The sequence below is a fragment of the Somniosus microcephalus genome, unplaced genomic scaffold (assembly GCF_052327205.1).
Source record: "Somniosus microcephalus isolate GS21.2 unplaced genomic scaffold, FLI_Smic_1.0 unresolved_chr2, whole genome shotgun sequence".
NCBI classification, from domain to species: Eukaryota; Metazoa; Chordata; class Chondrichthyes; order Squaliformes; family Somniosidae; genus Somniosus; species Somniosus microcephalus.
Genome location: NW_028225180.1, coordinates 75,067,879 through 75,085,903, shown reverse-complemented (window position 1 = coordinate 75,085,903; position 18,025 = coordinate 75,067,879). Strand labels below are relative to the sequence as shown.

Below are 18,025 nucleotides of genomic sequence, written 5' to 3'. Positions count from 1 at the left end.
GAGGGATGGGGAGAGTGTGAGGGGGAGAGAGAGGGAGGGAGGGAGAGAGAGGGAGGGAGGGAGAGAGGGTGAGAGAGAGGGAGGGGGAGAGAGAGGGAGGGAGGGAGCAGGGTAGAGAGAGGGATGAGAGAGGGAGGGGGAGAGAGGGGGCGAGAGGGATGGGGAGAGGGATGAGGGAGGGGAGAGGGAGGAAGGGGAGAGGGAGGGGGAGAGGGGCAGAGGGAGGGGGAGAGAGAGGGGAGAGAGAGGGAGGGAGAGGGACAGAGAGGGAATAGAGGAGAGAGAGCTGGTGTGCCTGAATCGCTGGTGCCTGGCCCAGAGTCTCCTCCTTTGCCTCACCGTCTCTCGCTCCTGTTTTCTCCTGCAGCTTGTGGGATCAGGTGCCCACAAGCAGTGCAAGAGCCTGCTGGTGATGGAGTGTCGCAAACGCACCAAGAGCATCAGCCTCGACAAGCCCCGCGCCCGCACTCAGGAGATCGTTCAGCTTCCCCGTGACGCACTCCACTCTCGACAACTCAAAGGCAGGTGAGGTGGCTCTCGATGGGCCACTGTGGCACCACAGGAGTGGGACATTTATCTCTCGCACACACCCACGCGCACACCCGGTGTCCTGGGGCCAATATTGATCCCTCAACCAACATCACTAAAAACAGATGATCTGGTCATTTATCACATTGCTGTTTGTGGGAGCTTTGCTGTGCGCAAATTGGCTGCTGCGTTTCCTACATTACAACAGTGACCACACTTCAAAAAGTACTTCATTGGCTGTAAAGCACTTTGGGATGTCCGGTGGTGGTGAAAGGGGCTAGAGAAATGCAAGACTTTCTTTGTTTTCACACTCACACTCAAACTCACACTCACACTCACACACTCTCACACTCTCACACACACACTCTCACACACACACTCTCACACACACTCTCTCACACACACTCACACTCACTCACACACTCTCATGCACACTCTCTCACACACACTCACTCACACACTCTCACACACACTCACTCACACACACACTCACACACTCTCACCCGCTCACTCACATACACACACTTACACTCACACACACAGACTCACACTCCTCACACACTCACACACTCACGCACTCACACACACTCTCACACACACTCTCACACACACTCTCACTCACGCACTCACACGCACTCACACGCACTCACACGCACTCACACACACTCACACACACTCACACTCACACACACACTCACACTCTCACACGCTCACTCACATACACACACTTACACTCACACACACTCTCACACGCTCACTCACACACACGCACTCACACACGCCACTCACACGCTCTCACACACGCTCTCACACACGCTCTCACACGCTCTCACACGCTCTCACACACGCTCTCACACGCTCTCACACACGCTCCTCACACACGCTCTCTCACACGCTCTCACACACGCTCTCACACACGCTCTCACACACGCTCTCACACACGCTCTCACACACGCTCTCACACACACTCTCACACTCTCTCACTCTCACACTCTCACACGCTCACTCACGCACTCACACGCACTCACACGCACTCACACGCACTCACACGCACTCACACACTCACACACACACACACACACACGCTCACTCACATACACACACTTACACTCACACACACTCTCTTGCACAAACACTCACACACCCGATGTCCCGTGCCCCTGCGGTACTTGTGAGCGCAAGTGCCCACGGGGGTGTGTGTTTGAGTGCGAGTACGAGTGTGCGAGTGAGAGCGTACACTCATCCTGCTGTACTGGCCCCTGCCACTGGAGGGTGGCAGTGTGCTGTGTGAACGCTGGCACTGTCCCTGGTTGTAAAGGCCCTGGAGACGGGCTCCTCCCCAACCCCAAACTCACTGCCGAACCACTGCTCAGATAGTCAGCATTATTAGAAGATAGACAAAGGTTGAGAAACAGGGAATTGGGCCCAGCAAAGCTGCAACCCCACCGTACCAGCCCCTGTACCGTAATTCTCCTAGTACACCGGCCTGTTTAATTCTGGGTTTGCATGAGCGAGCGATTCTCCTGTGAGCTTTCAACGCTCAGCGGCTCAGAGTGTGGTGCTGAGCCCCACAGAGCAGGAGGATCCCACGTCCTGTGCCGCTTTAGCCGGAGGGAACCGCCGTCAGAATATTCTGCAGTCGGATGCTCGAAACACCACCCCTCCACCGCCGGCCCCACCCCTCTGCCCCCGGGAGCGGTTCAGACGTCAGCCTGGGTTTCCCGCTCCTGCCTGCAATCCAGTGAAAGCCCTGCTGGACAGGGCACGCTGGGCTGCGACGCTCCCCATAGTCGAATAGCTGGTCGCCTCACCCTCGACAGACTTGCATTCCTATCACGCCTTCCACATCTCAGGACGTCCCAAAGCGCTTTACAGCCAATGAAGTACTTTTTGAAGTGTAGTCACTGTTATAATGTGGGAAACGCGGGAGAACATTTCCGCACAGCAAGCTCCCACAAACAGCAATGTCATAATGACCAGATCATCTGTTTTAGTGATGTTGGTTGCGGGATAAATATTGGCCCCAGGACACCGGGGAGAACTCCCCCTGCTCTTCTTTGAATTTGTGTCACCGGATCTTTTACGTCCACCTAAGAGAGTAGAAGTGGTCTCTGTTTAACGTCTCATCTGAAAGATGGCACCTCCGACAGTGCGGCGCTCCCTCAGTACTGCCCCTCCGACAGTGCGGCGCTCCCTCAGTACTGCCCCTCCGACAGTGCGGCGCTCCCTCAGTACTGCCCCTCCGACAGTGCGGCGCTCCCTCAGTACTGCCCCTCCGACAGTGCGGCGCTCCCTCAGTACTGCCAATCCGACAGTGCGGCGCTCCCTCAGTACTGCACTCCCCGACAGTGCGGCGCTCCCTCAGCACTGCTCCTCCGACAGTGCGGAGCTCCCTCAGTACTGCCCCTCCGACAGTGCGGCGCTCCCTCAGTACTGCCCCTCCGACAGTGCGGCCCCTCCCTCAGTACTGCCCCTCCGACAGTGCGGCGCTCCCTCAGTACTGCCCCTCCGACAGTGTGGCGCTCCCTCAGTACTGCCCCTCCGACAGTGCGGTGCTCCCTCAGTACTGCCCCTCCGACAGTGCGGTGCTCCCTCAGTACTGCCCCTCCGACAGTGCGGCGCTCCCTCAGTACTGCCCCTCCGACAGTGCGGCGCTCCCTCAGTACTGCCCCTCTGACAGTGCGGCGCTCCCTCAGTACTGCCCCTCTGACAGTGCGGCGCTCCCTCAGTACTGCCCCTCCGACAGTGCGGCGCTCCCTCAGCACTGTGCCTCCGACAGTGCGGCGCTCCTTCAGTACTGCTCCTCCGACAGTGCGGAGCTCCCTCAGTACTGCCCCCTCCGGCAGTGTGGCGCTCCCTCAGTACTGCCCCTCCGACAGTGCGGCGCTCCCTCAGTACTGCCCCTCCGACAGTGTGGCGCTCCCTCAGTACTGCCCCTCCGACAGTGCGGTGCTCCCTCAGTACTGCCCCTCCGACAGTGCGGCGCTCCCTCAGTACTGCCCCTCCGACAGTGCGGCGCTCCCTCAGTACTGCCCCTCTGACAGTGCGGCGCTCCCTCAGTACTGCCCCTCTGACAGTGCGGCGCTCCCTCAGTACTGCCCCTCCGACAGTGCAGCGCTCCCTCAGCACTGCGCCTCCGACAGTGCGGCGCTCCCTCAGTACTGCCCCTCCGACAGTGCGGCGCTCCCTCAGTATTGCCCCTCCGGCAGTGTGGCGCTCCCTCAGTACTGCCCCTCCGACAGTGCGGCGCTCCCTCAGCACTGCGCCTCCGACAGTGCGGCGCTCCCTCAGTACTGGCACTGGGAGTGTCAGCCTGGTTTATGGGCTCCAAGTCTCTGGAGTGAGACTCGAACCCACGACCTTCTGACTCAGAGGCGAGAGAGAGTGGTACTGATACCTTGGCCCAAAAGAGGAGGAGAGGAATTTAAAGGAAGCAGGAATGAGGGGAGGTGACTGACGATGTTCCGGTTCTTCCACAGTGCTAAAGGAGGAGGTTGAGAATCTCGAGGATGAAGTGCAAGACATCCATCTCTGAGCAACACCCCACGACCGGTAGGTAGATGGTCAACACCCGAAGTCAGCGGGCTGCCCCCATCACTCACCATTGCTGAGCTAGGCCCAGTGTCAGCTTGCGTCTGAAATGAAAAATAAAGAACTTGTATCTCTACAGCGCCTTCCACAACCTCAGGACGTCCCAAAGCGATTTACATCCAATTTTTGAAGTGTAGTCACTGCCCTCTAAGATTTGATGGGACAGTGTAGAGGGAGCTTTCCTCTGTATCTAACCCGTGCTGTACCTGCCCTGGGAGTGTTTGATGGGCCAGTGTAGAGGGAGCTTTACTCTGTATCAAAACCGTGCTGTACCTGCCCTGGGAGTGTTTGATGGGACAGTGTAGAGGGAGCTTTACTCTGTATCTAACCTGTGCTGTACCTGCCCTGGGAGTGTTTGATGGGACAGTGTAGAGGGAGCTTTACGCTGTATCTAACCTGTGCTGTACCTGCCCTGGGAGTGTTTGATGGGACAGTGTAGAGGGAGCTTTACTCTGTATCTAACCTGTGCTGTACCTGCCCTGGGAGTGTTTGATGGGACAGTGCAGAGGGAGCTTTACTCTGTATCTAACCTGTGCTGTACCTGCCCTGGGAGTGTTTGATGGGACAGTGTAGAGGGAGCTTTACTCTGTATCTAACCTGTGCTGTACCTGCCCTGGGAGTGTTTGATGGGACAGTGTAGAGGGAGCTTTACCCTGTATCTAACCCGTGCTGTACCTGCCCTGGGAGTGTTTGATGGGACAGTGTAGAGGGAGCTTTACTCTGTATCTAACCCGTGCTGTACCTGCCCTGGGAGTGTTTGATGGGACAGTGTAGAGGGAGCTTTACTCTGTATCTAACCCGTGCTGTACCTGCCCTGGGAGTGTTTGATGGGACAGTGTAGAGGGAGTTTTACTCTGTATCTAACCCGTCCTGTACCTGCCCAGGGAGTGTTTGATGGGACAGTGTAGAGGGAGCTTTACTCTGTATCTAACCCGTGCTGTACCTGCCCTGGGAGTGTTTGATGGGACAGTGTAGAGGGAGCTTTACTCTCTATCTAACCCGTGCTGTACCTGCCCTGGGAGTGTTTGATGGGACAGTGTAGAGGGAGCTTTACTCTGTATCTAACCCGTGCTGTACCTGCCCTGGGAGTGTTTGATGGGACAGTGTAGAGGGAGCTTTACTCTGTATCTAACCCGTGCTGTACCTGCCCTGGGAGTGTTTGATGGGACAGTGTAGAGGGAGCTTTACTCTGTATCTAACCCGTGATGTACCTGCCCTGGAAGTGTTTGATGGGACAGTGTAGAGGGAGCTTTACTCTGTATCTAACCCGTGCTGTACCTGCCCTGGGAGTGTTTGATGGGACAGTGTAGAGGGAGCTTTACTCTGTATCTAACCCGTGCTGTACCTGCCCTGGGATTGTTTGATGGGACAGTGTAGAGGGAGCTTTACTCTGTATCTAACCCATGCTGTACCTGCCCTGGGAGTGTTTGATGGGACAGTGTAGAGGGAGCTTTACTCTGTACCTAACCCGTGCTGTACCTGCCCTGGGAGTGTTTGATGGGACAGTGCAGAGGGAGCTTTACTCTGTATCTAACACGTGCTGTACCTGCCCAGGGAGTGTTTGATGGGACAGTGTAGAGGGAGCTTTACTCTGTATCTAACCCGTGCTGTACCTGCCCTGGGAGTGTTTGATGGGACAGTGTAGAGGGAGCTTTACTCCATATCTAACCCGTGCCCTACCTGCCCTGGGAGTGCTTGATGGGGACAGTGTAGAGGGAGCTTTACTCTGTATCTAACCCGTGCTGTACCTGCCCTGGGAGTGTTTGATGGGACAGTGTAGAGGGAGCTTTACTCTGTATCTAAACCGTGCTGTACCTGCCCTGGGAGTGTTTGATGCGACAGTGTAGAGGGAGCTTTACTCTGCATCTAACCCGTGCTGTACCTGCCCTGGGAGTGATTGATGGGACAGTGTAGAGGGAGCTTCACTCTGTATCTAACCCGTGCTGTACCTGCCCTGGGAGTGTTTGATGGGACAGTGTAGAGGGAGCTTTACTCTGTATCTAACCCGTGCTGTACCTGCCCTGGGAGTGTTTGATGGGACAGTGTAGAGGGAGCTTTACTCTGTATCTAACCCGTGCTGTACCTGCCCTGGGAGTGTTTGATGTGACAGTGTAGAGGGAGCTTTACTCTGTATCTACCCCGTGCTGTACCTGCCCAGGGAGTGTTTGACGGGACAGTGTAGAGGGAGCTTTACTCTGCATCTAACCCGTGCTGTACCTGCCCTGGGAGTGTTTGATGGGACAGTGTAGAGGGAGCTTTACTCTGTATCTAACCTGTGCTGTAGCTGCCCTGGGAGTGTTTGATGGGACAGTGTAGAGGGAGCTTCACTCTGTATCTAACCCGTGCTGTACCTGCCCTGGGAGTGTTTGATGGGACAGTGTAGAGGGAGCTTTACTCTGTATCTAACCCGTGCTGTACCTGCCCTGGGAGTGTTTGATGGGACAGTGCAGAGGGAGCTTTACTCTGTATCTAACCCGTGCTGTACCTGCCCTGGGAGTGTTTGATGGGACAGTGTAGAGGGAGCTTTACTCTGTATCTAACCTGTGCTGTAGCTGCCCTGGGAGTGTTTGATGGGACAGTGTAGAGGGAGCTTCACTCTGTATCTAACCCGTGCTGTACCTGCCCTGGGAGTGTTTGATGGGACAGTGTAGAGGGAGCTTTACTCTGCATCTAACCCATGCTGTACCTGCCCTGGGAGTGTTTGATGGGACAGTGTAGAGGGAGCTTTACTCTGTATCTAACCCGTGCTGTCCCTGCCCTGGGAGTGTTTGATGGGACAGTGTAGAGGGAGCTTTACTCTGTATCTGACCTGTGCTGTACCTGCCCTGGGAGTGTTTGATGGGACAGTGTAGAGGGAGCTTTACTCTGTATCTAACCCGTGCTGTACTTGCCCTGGGAGTGTTTGATGGGACAGTGTAGAGGGAGCTTTACCCCGTGCTGTACCTGCCCTGGGAGTGTTTGATGGGACAGTGTAGAGGGAGCTTCACTCTGTATCTAACCCGTGCTGTCCCTGCCCTGGGAGTGTTTGATGGGACAGTGTAGAGGGAGCTTTACTCTGTACCTAACCCGTGCTGTACCTGACCTGGGAGTGTTTGACGGGACAGTGTAGAGGGAGCTTTACTCTGTATCTAACCCCTGCTGTACCTGCCCTGGGAGTGTTTGATGGGACAGTGTAGCGGGAGCTTTACTCTGTATCTAACCCGTGCTGTACCTGACCTGGGAGTGTTTGACGGGACAGTGTAGAGGGAGCTTTACTCTGTATCTAACCCCTGCTGTACCTGCCCTGGGAGTGTTTGATGGGACAGTGTAGAGGGAGCTTTACTCTGTATCTAACCCGTGCTGTACCTGCCCTGGGAGTGTTTGATGGGACAGTGTAGAGGGAGCTTTACTCTGTATCTAACCCGTGCTGTACCTGCCCTGGGGGTGTTTGATAGGACAGTGTAGAGGGAGCTTTACTCTGTATCTAACCCGTGCTGTACCTGCCCTGGGAGTGTTTGATGGGACAGTGTAGAGGGAGCTTTACTCTACATCTAACCCCTGCTGTACCTGCCCTGGGAGTGTTTGATGGGACAGTGTAGAGGGAGCTTTACTCTGTATCTAACCCGTGCTGTACCTGCCCTGGGAGTGTTTGATGGGGACAGTGTAGAGGGAGCTTTACTCTGTATCTAACCCGTGCTGTACCTGCCCTGGGAGTGTTTGATAGGACAGTGTAGAGGGTGGTAAGTGTCGGTAACTCCATGTCCCACTTCAGTTAGCCCTGGACTGCCTCCTCAGATCCCACCTCATGTCTTCTCCCATTTTTTCCAGACCCAAAGCCCCCGGCTCCAAAATGTGAAGATATCCAATGGGAACCAACAGACATCTCCTTGTGCTTGAAGCTGACTATGGCGCTGTCCCTCACTGACTGACGCTCGCTGGGGGTGGGGGGGCGGCTGTTGGTGGGTGGTGGGGGGGGCAACATTGACCAATCGAAGGCTTCGGCTGGTGGAGCGGGATGGTGCCTGAAGAGGAGGAAGAGGATGTGGGGGTGGTGGGCACAGGGGGCAATGTCATGTTGGCTCCCTCATTCTGGGAGGGCTCAAGCTGGCAATTCCCATCACCCGCTACATCCGTCCATTTTTCCCCAGGAGCTTGGCGCTACCGTTAATTTATTTAGTAGATAATTCTCTTGCTCTGAGGTCTTACCTTGGAGATGGGGCCTTGGAGAGTGTTGGCCCTCCATCTTGTCCCCTACCTCAGCTCTTGGCCTTGGGAAGTCCTGATATGGCCCAGGGGCCCCCAGATGTTGCCGATGACAATGTCAACAACAACCTGTATTTATATAGCTCCTTTAACGTAGTAAAACGTCCCAAGGTTCTTCACAGGAGCGATTATCAAACAAAAATTGACACCGAGCCACATAAGGAGATATTAGGACAGCGACCTAAAGCTTGGTCAAAGAGATCGGTTTTAAGGAGCATCTTAAAGGAGGAGAGTGAGGCGGAGAGGTTTAGGGAGGGAATTCCAGAGCTTAGGGCCCAGGCAGCTGAAGGCACGGCCACCAATGGTGGAGCGATTATAATCAAGGATGCTCAAGAGGCCAGAATTGGAGGAGTGCAGAGATCTTCGGGGGTTGTGGGGCTGGAGGCGATTACAGAGCTAGGGAGGGGGCAAGGAGGGCCATGGAGGGATTTGTAAACAAGGATGAGAATTGTAAAATCGAGGAGTTGCTTAACCGGGAGCCAATGTAGGTCAGCGAGCACAGTGGGTGATGGGTGAACGGGACTTTGTGTGAGTTAGGACACGGGCAGCACTCGCCTATAGAGAGTAGAAAGGGCCCGGCTTCAATCCTCAGCCTCTGTCGAGCTGGGCGATCTCAGTTGTCGGGCAGGACGGGGTGTAGTTGGCCTCAGGATAATGATTTGAGGACAGGGGTTGGGGTTACCACTCCTGATCGGTATCCAGCAACCCCCTGACTCCCCAGCCCAGCTCTTCCGGAAGGTGCACGTGTGTTGATATCGGATTCGGCTGCGGTGCCTTCCACGGTCGAACAGCCTGCTGAGACACCGTTGTCTCGCGCGTGAAGAATGGGCGAGGCACTGGCAACGGTGGAACCGGGCAGGGGAGGAGGCGTGGGGGTAGGAGGAGGGGCTAGGTATCATTTTCCAACCCGTTAACCTCTCGCCAATTGTGTGGTGCAATAACCTGCGACCACCAATCATGTGGCTTTATAAGTTGCGAGGACCGTCTGTATTACACCAATCACACGCCTCTATAACCCGCGAAGACCTTGTGCATTCCACCAATCGCGCGACTTTATAACCTGCGAGGACCTTCTGTGTTCCACCAATCACGCGACTCTATAACCTGCGAGGACCTTCTGTATTCCACCAATCGCGCGACTCTATAACCTGTGAGGACCTTCTGTGTTCCACCAATCGCGTGACTCTATAACCTGCGAGGACCTTCTGTGTTCCACCAATCGCGTGACTCTATAACTTGCGAGGACCTTCTGTGTTCCACCAATCACGCGCACCTCTATAACCTGTGAGGTCCTTCAAGCGATTGTCCTTTACTTCCTTTGCCATTAACCCGTGTGAGCTTGGATCCTCTCAACAGAGACGCCTGTCAATAGCCTGATCTTCAATGGCTGGGGTCCTATCATAATAGGGGAGGGGGGCTTGTCACCATGGAAACCAGGGGGAACGGTTGGGGAGGTGGATGAGACAAACCCAACTCATCCATTTTGTATTTATACTGTGCCATTTCCCTTAAGTTGCTCATCAATTATGGGAGGTTTTTTTTCCTCCCCAATTGAATTGTAGCCAAAACAAAATGGAGGCCGTTGCCATGGTGACGGGCCAATGGCTCTGCTCTGTGGAGGTGTGGGTCGGGCCACCTGATTGTATTATATTGCATTGTTGAAGCCACAGTATTGAGATCAGCCATTGAGGGAGGTCTCTCTTAATTCGCTCAGTGTTCAGTGGAGTGAATGATTGGGGCCTTCATATCACGTTCGGCCTCTCTCCTCACAATGGCACCTTGCCAGGAGGGCTGTTTAACTGTGCCCTACCCAGCAGAAGGACACCCCAGGATTGGTGATCGCCAAGGGTCCAATTAAACTTGGGTAACGGGTTTGGGGACTGGCGGAGGGGGTGGGGGGGCGCAGGGATGGAAGTCCGACACTCCTGGACCTGCTGCGCAAGTGTGAGGATGGGATCAGTGTGAGGGCTGGAGGGGGGAGGGGGTCAACAGTGACGCTCCCCTCCCCGCCACGGTCAAACAGCCTGCTCACCCGAGAAGGATTTCTACTTTGGTCGGGGTACCAGAGGGGTTGTGGGATTGTTGCCTGAGCAAGAATCAGAGGAGGAAGAGGAGGTAAACCATGGGGACTAAGAGAAGGTGCGGCCTTAAATCGCTCTCTTTAATTAAAGAAACCAGGGAGATAGATGTAGAGATGATCGTAGTATGGGAGCACTCATCTCCCCCTCTGGTTCTTTTGCCAATTATCTTCAATCTGTGCCCTCTGGTTACCGACCCTCCTGCCAGTGGAAACAGTTTCTCCTTATTTACTCTATTAAAACCCCTCATTATTTCGAACACCTCTATTAAATCTCCCCTTAACCTTCTCTGCTCTAAGGAGAACAACCCCAGCTTCTCCAGACTCTCCACGTAACTGAAGTACCTCATCCCTGGTACCATTCTGGTCAATCTCCCCTTAACCTTCTCTGCTCCAAGGAGAACAACTCCAGCTTCTCCACGTCACTGAAGTCCCTCATCCCTGGGACCATTCCAGTAAATCTCCTCTGCACCCTCTCCAAGGCCTTGACATCCTTCCTAAAGTGTGGTGCCCAGAATTGGACACAATACATCTCGTACCCTGAAGATTTCTCTATCGCCCCCCTCCCCCTTTTATAATGTCTAACGTCCTCCTGGTGCATTTTGTTTAGCACATCTGTTTTATTTGAGCTCATGAAGGTGCCGGGTGTTGTCAGAAATTCTGGGCCTGAAGTGTGGGCCTGTCGTGGTTCTGCGGGAATGAACGTTGCCCATTGTATCCCAGCGCCATTCTGGGGTCACCTACAGTCTGTACATTTTCTTTATCTGACGTCTGCGATGGTGGGTGGGGGGGGGTGCGAGAGTTAAGAAATAAAGTCTGGCTTCGAAATCTGGCCAGCAAAGTCTCCGGCCTAACCGAGCTGGATGCTACGACCCGAACTGCCTTCTGTGTAGTGAGCAAGCAAACGTTTTAATAAAATTTCAATGTGATTTAATTCTCGGTGCGTCTCTTATTCTTGCCTGAGTTAGGAATCTGCCCCCTGAGCGGTCTGGAGTATGCCGTCATACCACCTTTGAAATGGACCGCAAGTTCGGGATTTCCGCTTGCGCACATGCTGAATCCCGAACTTGTGATCTGTCAAGTCACGACTTGACAGATCATCTGCTCCGCCTCGGAAATCCCAAATGCTGGCACAGAGTTGGGCTGATTGCCCAGCAATTACGTCCGAAAATTTTATGGTTGATGCGGACAGGAACAGGGACTGTTTGCATCAGCGTTAGGGGATTAGGTAGAGACAGTTATACATTCTATTAGCTCTGGAATGTGATGTAAGGAATTGTAAAATGTTCCGAAACACCTCCAGTGATTAATGTACAGGTTTTTTAGATCTTTGAGGGGGGGGGGGTGGATTTTTCAGGGGCTCAGCGGGCACGTTTGGTGGCCGGGTCGGGTGGGGGGGAAAAATATAATCCCGCCACCACGCGACTTTCCCAGATGTTGGGTCTGTCAGGGCTGAACAGACCCAACACGCAGTGGCAGGAAGAGGCAATTTAAGTCACGATGACCTTGTTAACAGCCCATTAAACAGTGTTTTGAGCTCACCCCACCATTTTACAAGGTCGCCCACGGGGTCCACGCTGCTCGGGGATCACGTCAGGTAAGGAGGTCGGGAGTTGTATGACCGTGGAATCATCTCTTTACTTGACAGCTGCAAATGTGGTATAAAAGCCCCCATCTCGCAGCTGTTCACTTTCCAAGCGCAGAAGCTGTTGCTTACTGCATTTGGAAGACAGATTGAGCTTTATGCAGGTTGCAAGTGTTTGGAGTAAACTCTCTATCCAGTGTCACCTCATTGGAACAACCTCTCTCACCATTGACGGATTGCTTCTGTCATCTCAAGTTCACCTGCCATCTATTACATCAGCATCGCTGCCCTTGAAACTATCTCACCTTGGTCCTCAGAATCCTACCACGATCAGCCCCAACAACAACAACACCAACCTTCTCCGCAATCAACTGATGTTGCACAGGACACAGGGCATCACCAACCGAGCACATTGTTGCCCGGGAGGCGAGGGATGGCCTCACCATGGTCAGATTTACTTCACTTGACGCTGTACACCCTGGCTGCCACATGATGCGCCAGGTTGGCACCACCCCACACCAACACTATAAAGCATCCCTACAATGCCCAAACCATTACTTTCACACTCACCACCATTGCGGGGGTACCGTTATGTCTCACCATTCACTGCAACTCACTAAGCCATTTCCAAAGGTGCACACAAATCTGTCCAAGGTCGCAAAGTGTTGAAAATAAAGGTTTCAATATTTGACACCACATTAACAGAAACTTTACATGAACATTGGCTAAAACACCCAAGTGCCTACTCTTGTGTGTTAGTTGGTATAATTGGACTAGGAGGAGGGTGAGTGTGAGGGGTGGCTAGTGAGATGGGGAAGTGATAATGTAGATCGAGAGGGATGGGTGGAGGTGCAAGGTAAGTTGGATTGAGTAAGGATGTGCAGGAGTAGGGTAAGGAAGGCAGAGTGATGAGGATGCGATGAGAGGCTCAGCAGGATGAGGTTGAGTGTGGCTTTGCAGTAAAGTTTCGTGATCTACTGAGATCATTGAAAGGTTTGCGCCACTGCAGCCTGGTCCTCCTGACCACATCCCTGCTTGTGCCCTCTGCAATGTGCAACCAGGCTGCGTTGGTCTCCTGGGGAGGTCTCTTCCGCCCATGGGAAGGGAAGAGGACCTCCCTGCGTGCTGTGACTCCCTCCATAAGCGAACCCTTTGTTTGGGCTCTGCTCTATGTCCATGTGAATACTGTCAGGTATTTCCGCATCTTGGCGATGCATTTTATATGAAATTTCACCAGAGCCTGACACTTTCCCTTCGGCGTACTGATTGGAGCGCCAGGCTCATGTGATCCCAGGTACGTGTCTGCACATGCTGCGGCCCCTGGCATCTGTGGGCCGTGGTGCTGCCCCCCCGCCACCCGCAGCGTCAGAGCGCCAGTTCGCAAAGGAGGGTCCCCTGACACTGAGTAGTGTAGAGGAACAAAGGGACCTTGGAGTGCATGTCCACAGATCCCTGAAGGTAGCAGGCCAGGTAGATAAGGTGGTTCAGAAGGCATATGGGATACTTGCCTTTATTAGCCGTGGCATAGAATACAAGAGCAGGGGTGTTTATGCTTCAACTGTATAAAACACTAGTTAGGCCTCAGCTAGAGTACTGCGTGTAGTTCTGGTCACCACATTACAGGAAAGATGTGATTGCACTAGAGAGGGTACAGAGGAGATTTACAAGGATGTTGCCGGGAGTAGAGAATCTTAGCTCTGAGGAAAGACTGGATAGGCTGGGTCTGTTTTCCTTGGAACAGGGGAGGCTGAGGGGAGACCTTATTGAGGTGTATAAAATTATGAGGGGCCTAGATAAAGTGGAAAGGACCTGTTTCCCTTAGCAGAGGGGTCAAAAACCAGGGGGCACAGATTTAAAGTAATTGGTGGAAGGTTTAGAGGGGATTTGAGGGGAAATTTCTTCACCCAGAGGGTGGTTAGGGTCTGGAACTCACTGCCTGAAAGGGTGGTAGAGGCAGGAACCCTCATCACATTTAAAAAGTACTTGGATGTGCACTTGGGATGCTGTAACCTGCAGGGCTACGGACCAAGAGCTGGGAAGTGGGATTAGGCTGAATAGCTTTGTTGGCTGGCGCAGACACGATGGGCCAAAATGGCCTCCTTCCGATTCTATGATTCTATGATCAGGAATGTGCGTATTGTATTTGGACGCCAGCATAATCTGCCCCCGGGTTTCTGGGTGCCCTCAGTCACAGTGTTGCAAAACGAGGCTGTGGTTCCTTCACAGCTTATCAACTTTCAGCTGTTATCTTAAGCCCGGAAACGGAAGAAAGGATTCGATTTTCCTTCCCCCCCCCCCCCCCCATGTAAGTTTCATGGAATAGTTTGGCCCCAGCACAAGGGCATGAAACGGTTAAACTTCGAGGCACCGAAAAGGTGCCAGTCGTCAAAGTCTGCAGAACACATTGATACTGGACAATGAAAGCTTTGATTCATGATTAACTCAGAAAAGGACATTGACATTGAACTTGTGAGGTCTTGAATCATGATTGGTTTCAATGGGGAAAATTTAACAGCTGGACAATGCTCTGAGTTTAACTAAAACAATGGGGGTCACGATCGATTTCCTGACGTGAATCTTTCTTTCTTTTCTTAAGCAGTCCCTCGGAACCGAGGATGACTTGCTTCCACATTAAAAATGAGTTCTCAGGTGACTGATGAGTCCAATGCGGGACCGACAGTCTCTGTCACAGGTGGGGCAGACGGTGGTTGAAGGGGCGGGTGGGTGGGGTGCTTGGGTTGACGTGTGCTCCTTGCGCTGTTTGCACTTGATTCCGCTTGCTCCCGGCGAAGAGACTCGAGATGTTCGGCGCCTTCCCGGGATGCTTCTCCTCCACTTTGTGCGGTCTTGGGCCAGGGATTCCCAGGTGTCGGTGGGGATGTTGCACTTTTTCAAGGAGGCTTTGAGGGTGTCCTTGAAGCGTTTCCTCTGCCCACCTGGGGCTCTCTTGCCATGTCGGAGCTTCGAGTAGAGCGCTTGTTTTGGGAGTCTCGTATCAGGCATGCGGACGATGTGACCCGTTCATCGGAGCTGATCGAGCGTGGTCAAAGCTTCGATGCTGGGGCTGTTGGCCTGAGCAAGAACACTGACGTTGGTGCGCCTATCCTGCCAATGGATTTGCAGGATCTTGCGGAGGCAGCGTTGGTGGTACCTCTCCAGTGCTTTGAGGTGCCTGCTGTACATGGATGGAAGATACACAAGTCCTGAGCAGACAATCAGCCAACCGCCCATCAACAGTAATAGAAATCACATTGTGTATGCGTTACAGAGAGTGGGAGAGGAGATAAGGCGTTACCTTCGCTCTCACAGCCCCGTACACCTCCGGTGATTGAATTACAGGTTGACGAGGTGTGAATGTCGGACAGTTTAGCAAAAACCGACAACCAAAACTGGTTGGGGGAAACTCAGCCATGGGACCAGGTGACTAATAGAAGTATAAGAAGGAGCGACATCGACTTGTGGACATTGCTGCGGTCAGGTGAAGAAGGACAGGGGGACCAGTCACCTCCAGATCCAGGGTTTACGATCAACATCGGTAACAACCCGCCGCACGGGCGATTATCAGTTTCAGCCAAATCTCTGCGAGGTTTTTGTCTGTGGTTTGTTGGTTTTTAATAAACTAAGTTTTGGGTTGAGCCTAAACCTTTGTGTCGTGTATATTTCATTCCTGTAAATCCAGAGTCCAAGAATCCTTGTAAGGCACAAGGGAACTGAACATCTTACACCCCATTCCCCCCCTTCACGGTGACCATGATCAGGGGTCCAATCGGCCGCTGTAACTTTGGCAGAAGATTGGCGGACACCACCTTTATGCGTCTAAACAGGATTTATGCCAAAGTGACGACAGCCAATCGGGAGAACCCCCCGTGATAGTCTCATCAGCTTTATTTTCTATTATCCCACCCACCCACCCGCCCCCCCCCCACAGCCGAGTACCATTATCAGTAAAGAGTGTGATAGAAACATAGAAGATAGGAGCAGGAGTCGGACATTCGGCCCCTCGAGCCTGCTCCGCCATTCAATGCGATCATGGCTGATCATCCAAATTCAGTACCCTGTCCCTGCTTTCTCCCTATACCCCTTGATCTCCTTAGCCTTAAGAAATATATCCAACTCCTTTTTGAATACATTTAATGTATTGGCCTCAACTGCCTTCTGTGGTAGAGAATTCCACAGGTTCACCACTCTCTGGGTGAAGAAATTCCTCCTCATCTCTGTCCTAAATGGCCTACCCCTTATCCTTAGACTGTGACCCCTGGTTCTGGACTCCCCGACCATCGGGAGCATCCTTCCTGCATCTAGTCTGTCTAGTCCTGTTAGAATTTTATAAGTTTTTCAATGAGATCCCCTCTCATTCTTCTAAACTCTAGCGAATATAAGCCTAATCGACCCAATCTCTCTTCATACGTCATTCCTGCCATCCCAGGTATCAGTCTGGTGAATCTTCACTGCACTCCCTCCATGGCAAGAACATCCTTCCTCAGATAAGGTGACCAAAACTGCACACAATACTCAATATGCGGTCTCACCAAGGCCCTGTACAACTGCAGCAAGACATCCTTGCTCCTGTACTCAAATCCTCTCACTATGAAGGCCAGCATACCATTTGCCTTCTTAACCGCCTGCTGCACCTGCATGCTTACTTTCAGCGACTGGTGCACAAGGACACCCAGGTCTCGTTGCACTTCCCCTTCTCCCAATCTATTGCCGTTCAGATAATAATCTGCCTTCCTGTTTTTGCCACCAAAGTGGATAACCTCACATTTATCCACATTATACTGCATCTGCCATGCATCTGCCCAATCGCCCAACCTGTCCAAATCATACTGGAGTTTCTCTGCATCCTCCTCACAGCACACACGCCCATCCAGCTTTGTGTCGTCTGCAAACTTGGAGATATTACATCTAGTTGCCTCGTCTAAATCATGAATATATATTGTGAATAGCTGGGGTCCTAGGACCGATCCCTGCGGCACCCCACTAGTCACTGCTTGCCACTCGGAAAAAGACCCGTTTATTCCAACTCTTTGCTTCCTGTCTGCCAACCAGTTTTCTATTCAAGTCAATACCTTACCCCCAATCCCATGTGCTTTAACTTTGCACGCTAATCTCTTATGCGGGACCTTATGATGGAATGCTCTCCACTTGCCTGGATGAGTGCAGCTCCAACAACACTCAAGAAGCTCGACACCATCCAGGACAAAGCAGCCTGCCTGATTGGCACCCCATCCCCCACCTTAAACACTCACTCCCTCCACCACTGGCGCACCGTGGCTGCAGTGTGTACCATCTACAAGATGCACTGCAGCAACTCGCCAAGGCTTCTTCGGCAGCACCTCCCAAACCCGCGACCTCTTCCACCTAGAAGGACAAGGGCAGCAGGCGCATTGGGAACACCACCACCTCCAAGTTCCCCTCCAAGTCACACACACCATCCCGACTTGCAAATATATCGGACGTTCCTTCATCGTCGCTGGGTCAAAACCCTGGAACTCCCTCCCTAACAGCGCTGTGGGAGCACCTTCACCACACGGACTGCAGCGGTTCAAGAAGGCGGCTCACCACCACCTTCTCAAGGGGCAACTAGGGATGGGCAATAAATGCTGGGCCTTCCCCACACCCCATAAGCAAATAAAAAAAAGAAAGAAATATTGAAAAAAGACTTGCATTTCTATAGCGCCTTTCATGACCACCGGACGTCCCAAAATGCTTCACAGCCACTTTTCGAAGTGTAGTCTCTGTTGTAATGTAGGTTGTGAGGTTGTGAAAGGCGCTATAGAAATGCCAGATCTTTCTTTCTTTCAATGCTCCTCACAAATTCCGAGTTGAACAAGGTGCAGTCCGTCTCTCCTGTACCAGCCCCTTTGACCCTGGTTTTCGTAGCCAGTTATATTTAATGGTGGGTGTATCGGTGTTTGGATGCCCGGTTGCCACTCTTCATGTTAGCAGTGAACCTCCTCGCCTGTCTCCGATGCTGGATGTATACCAGACGACGTGACTTT

At 53.0% G+C, this 18,025-nt stretch overlaps 1 protein-coding gene across 1 annotated transcript in view; it reads left to right on the top strand.

Moving 5' to 3' along the window:
* LOC147092837 (RAS guanyl-releasing protein 2-like) overlaps positions 1-8,054 on the top strand; it is a 44,191-nt gene extending 36,137 nt beyond the window's left edge. The window contains exons 15-16 of the mRNA XM_085976094.1: positions 4,008-4,080; positions 7,927-8,054. Coding sequence (XP_085832220.1) covers positions 4,008-4,063 — 56 coding nt within the window. The 3' untranslated portion in view covers positions 4,064-4,080; positions 7,927-8,054. The remainder of the gene's footprint in view (positions 1-4,007; positions 4,081-7,926) is intronic.
* Positions 8,055-18,025: the final 9,971 nt, after the last annotated feature.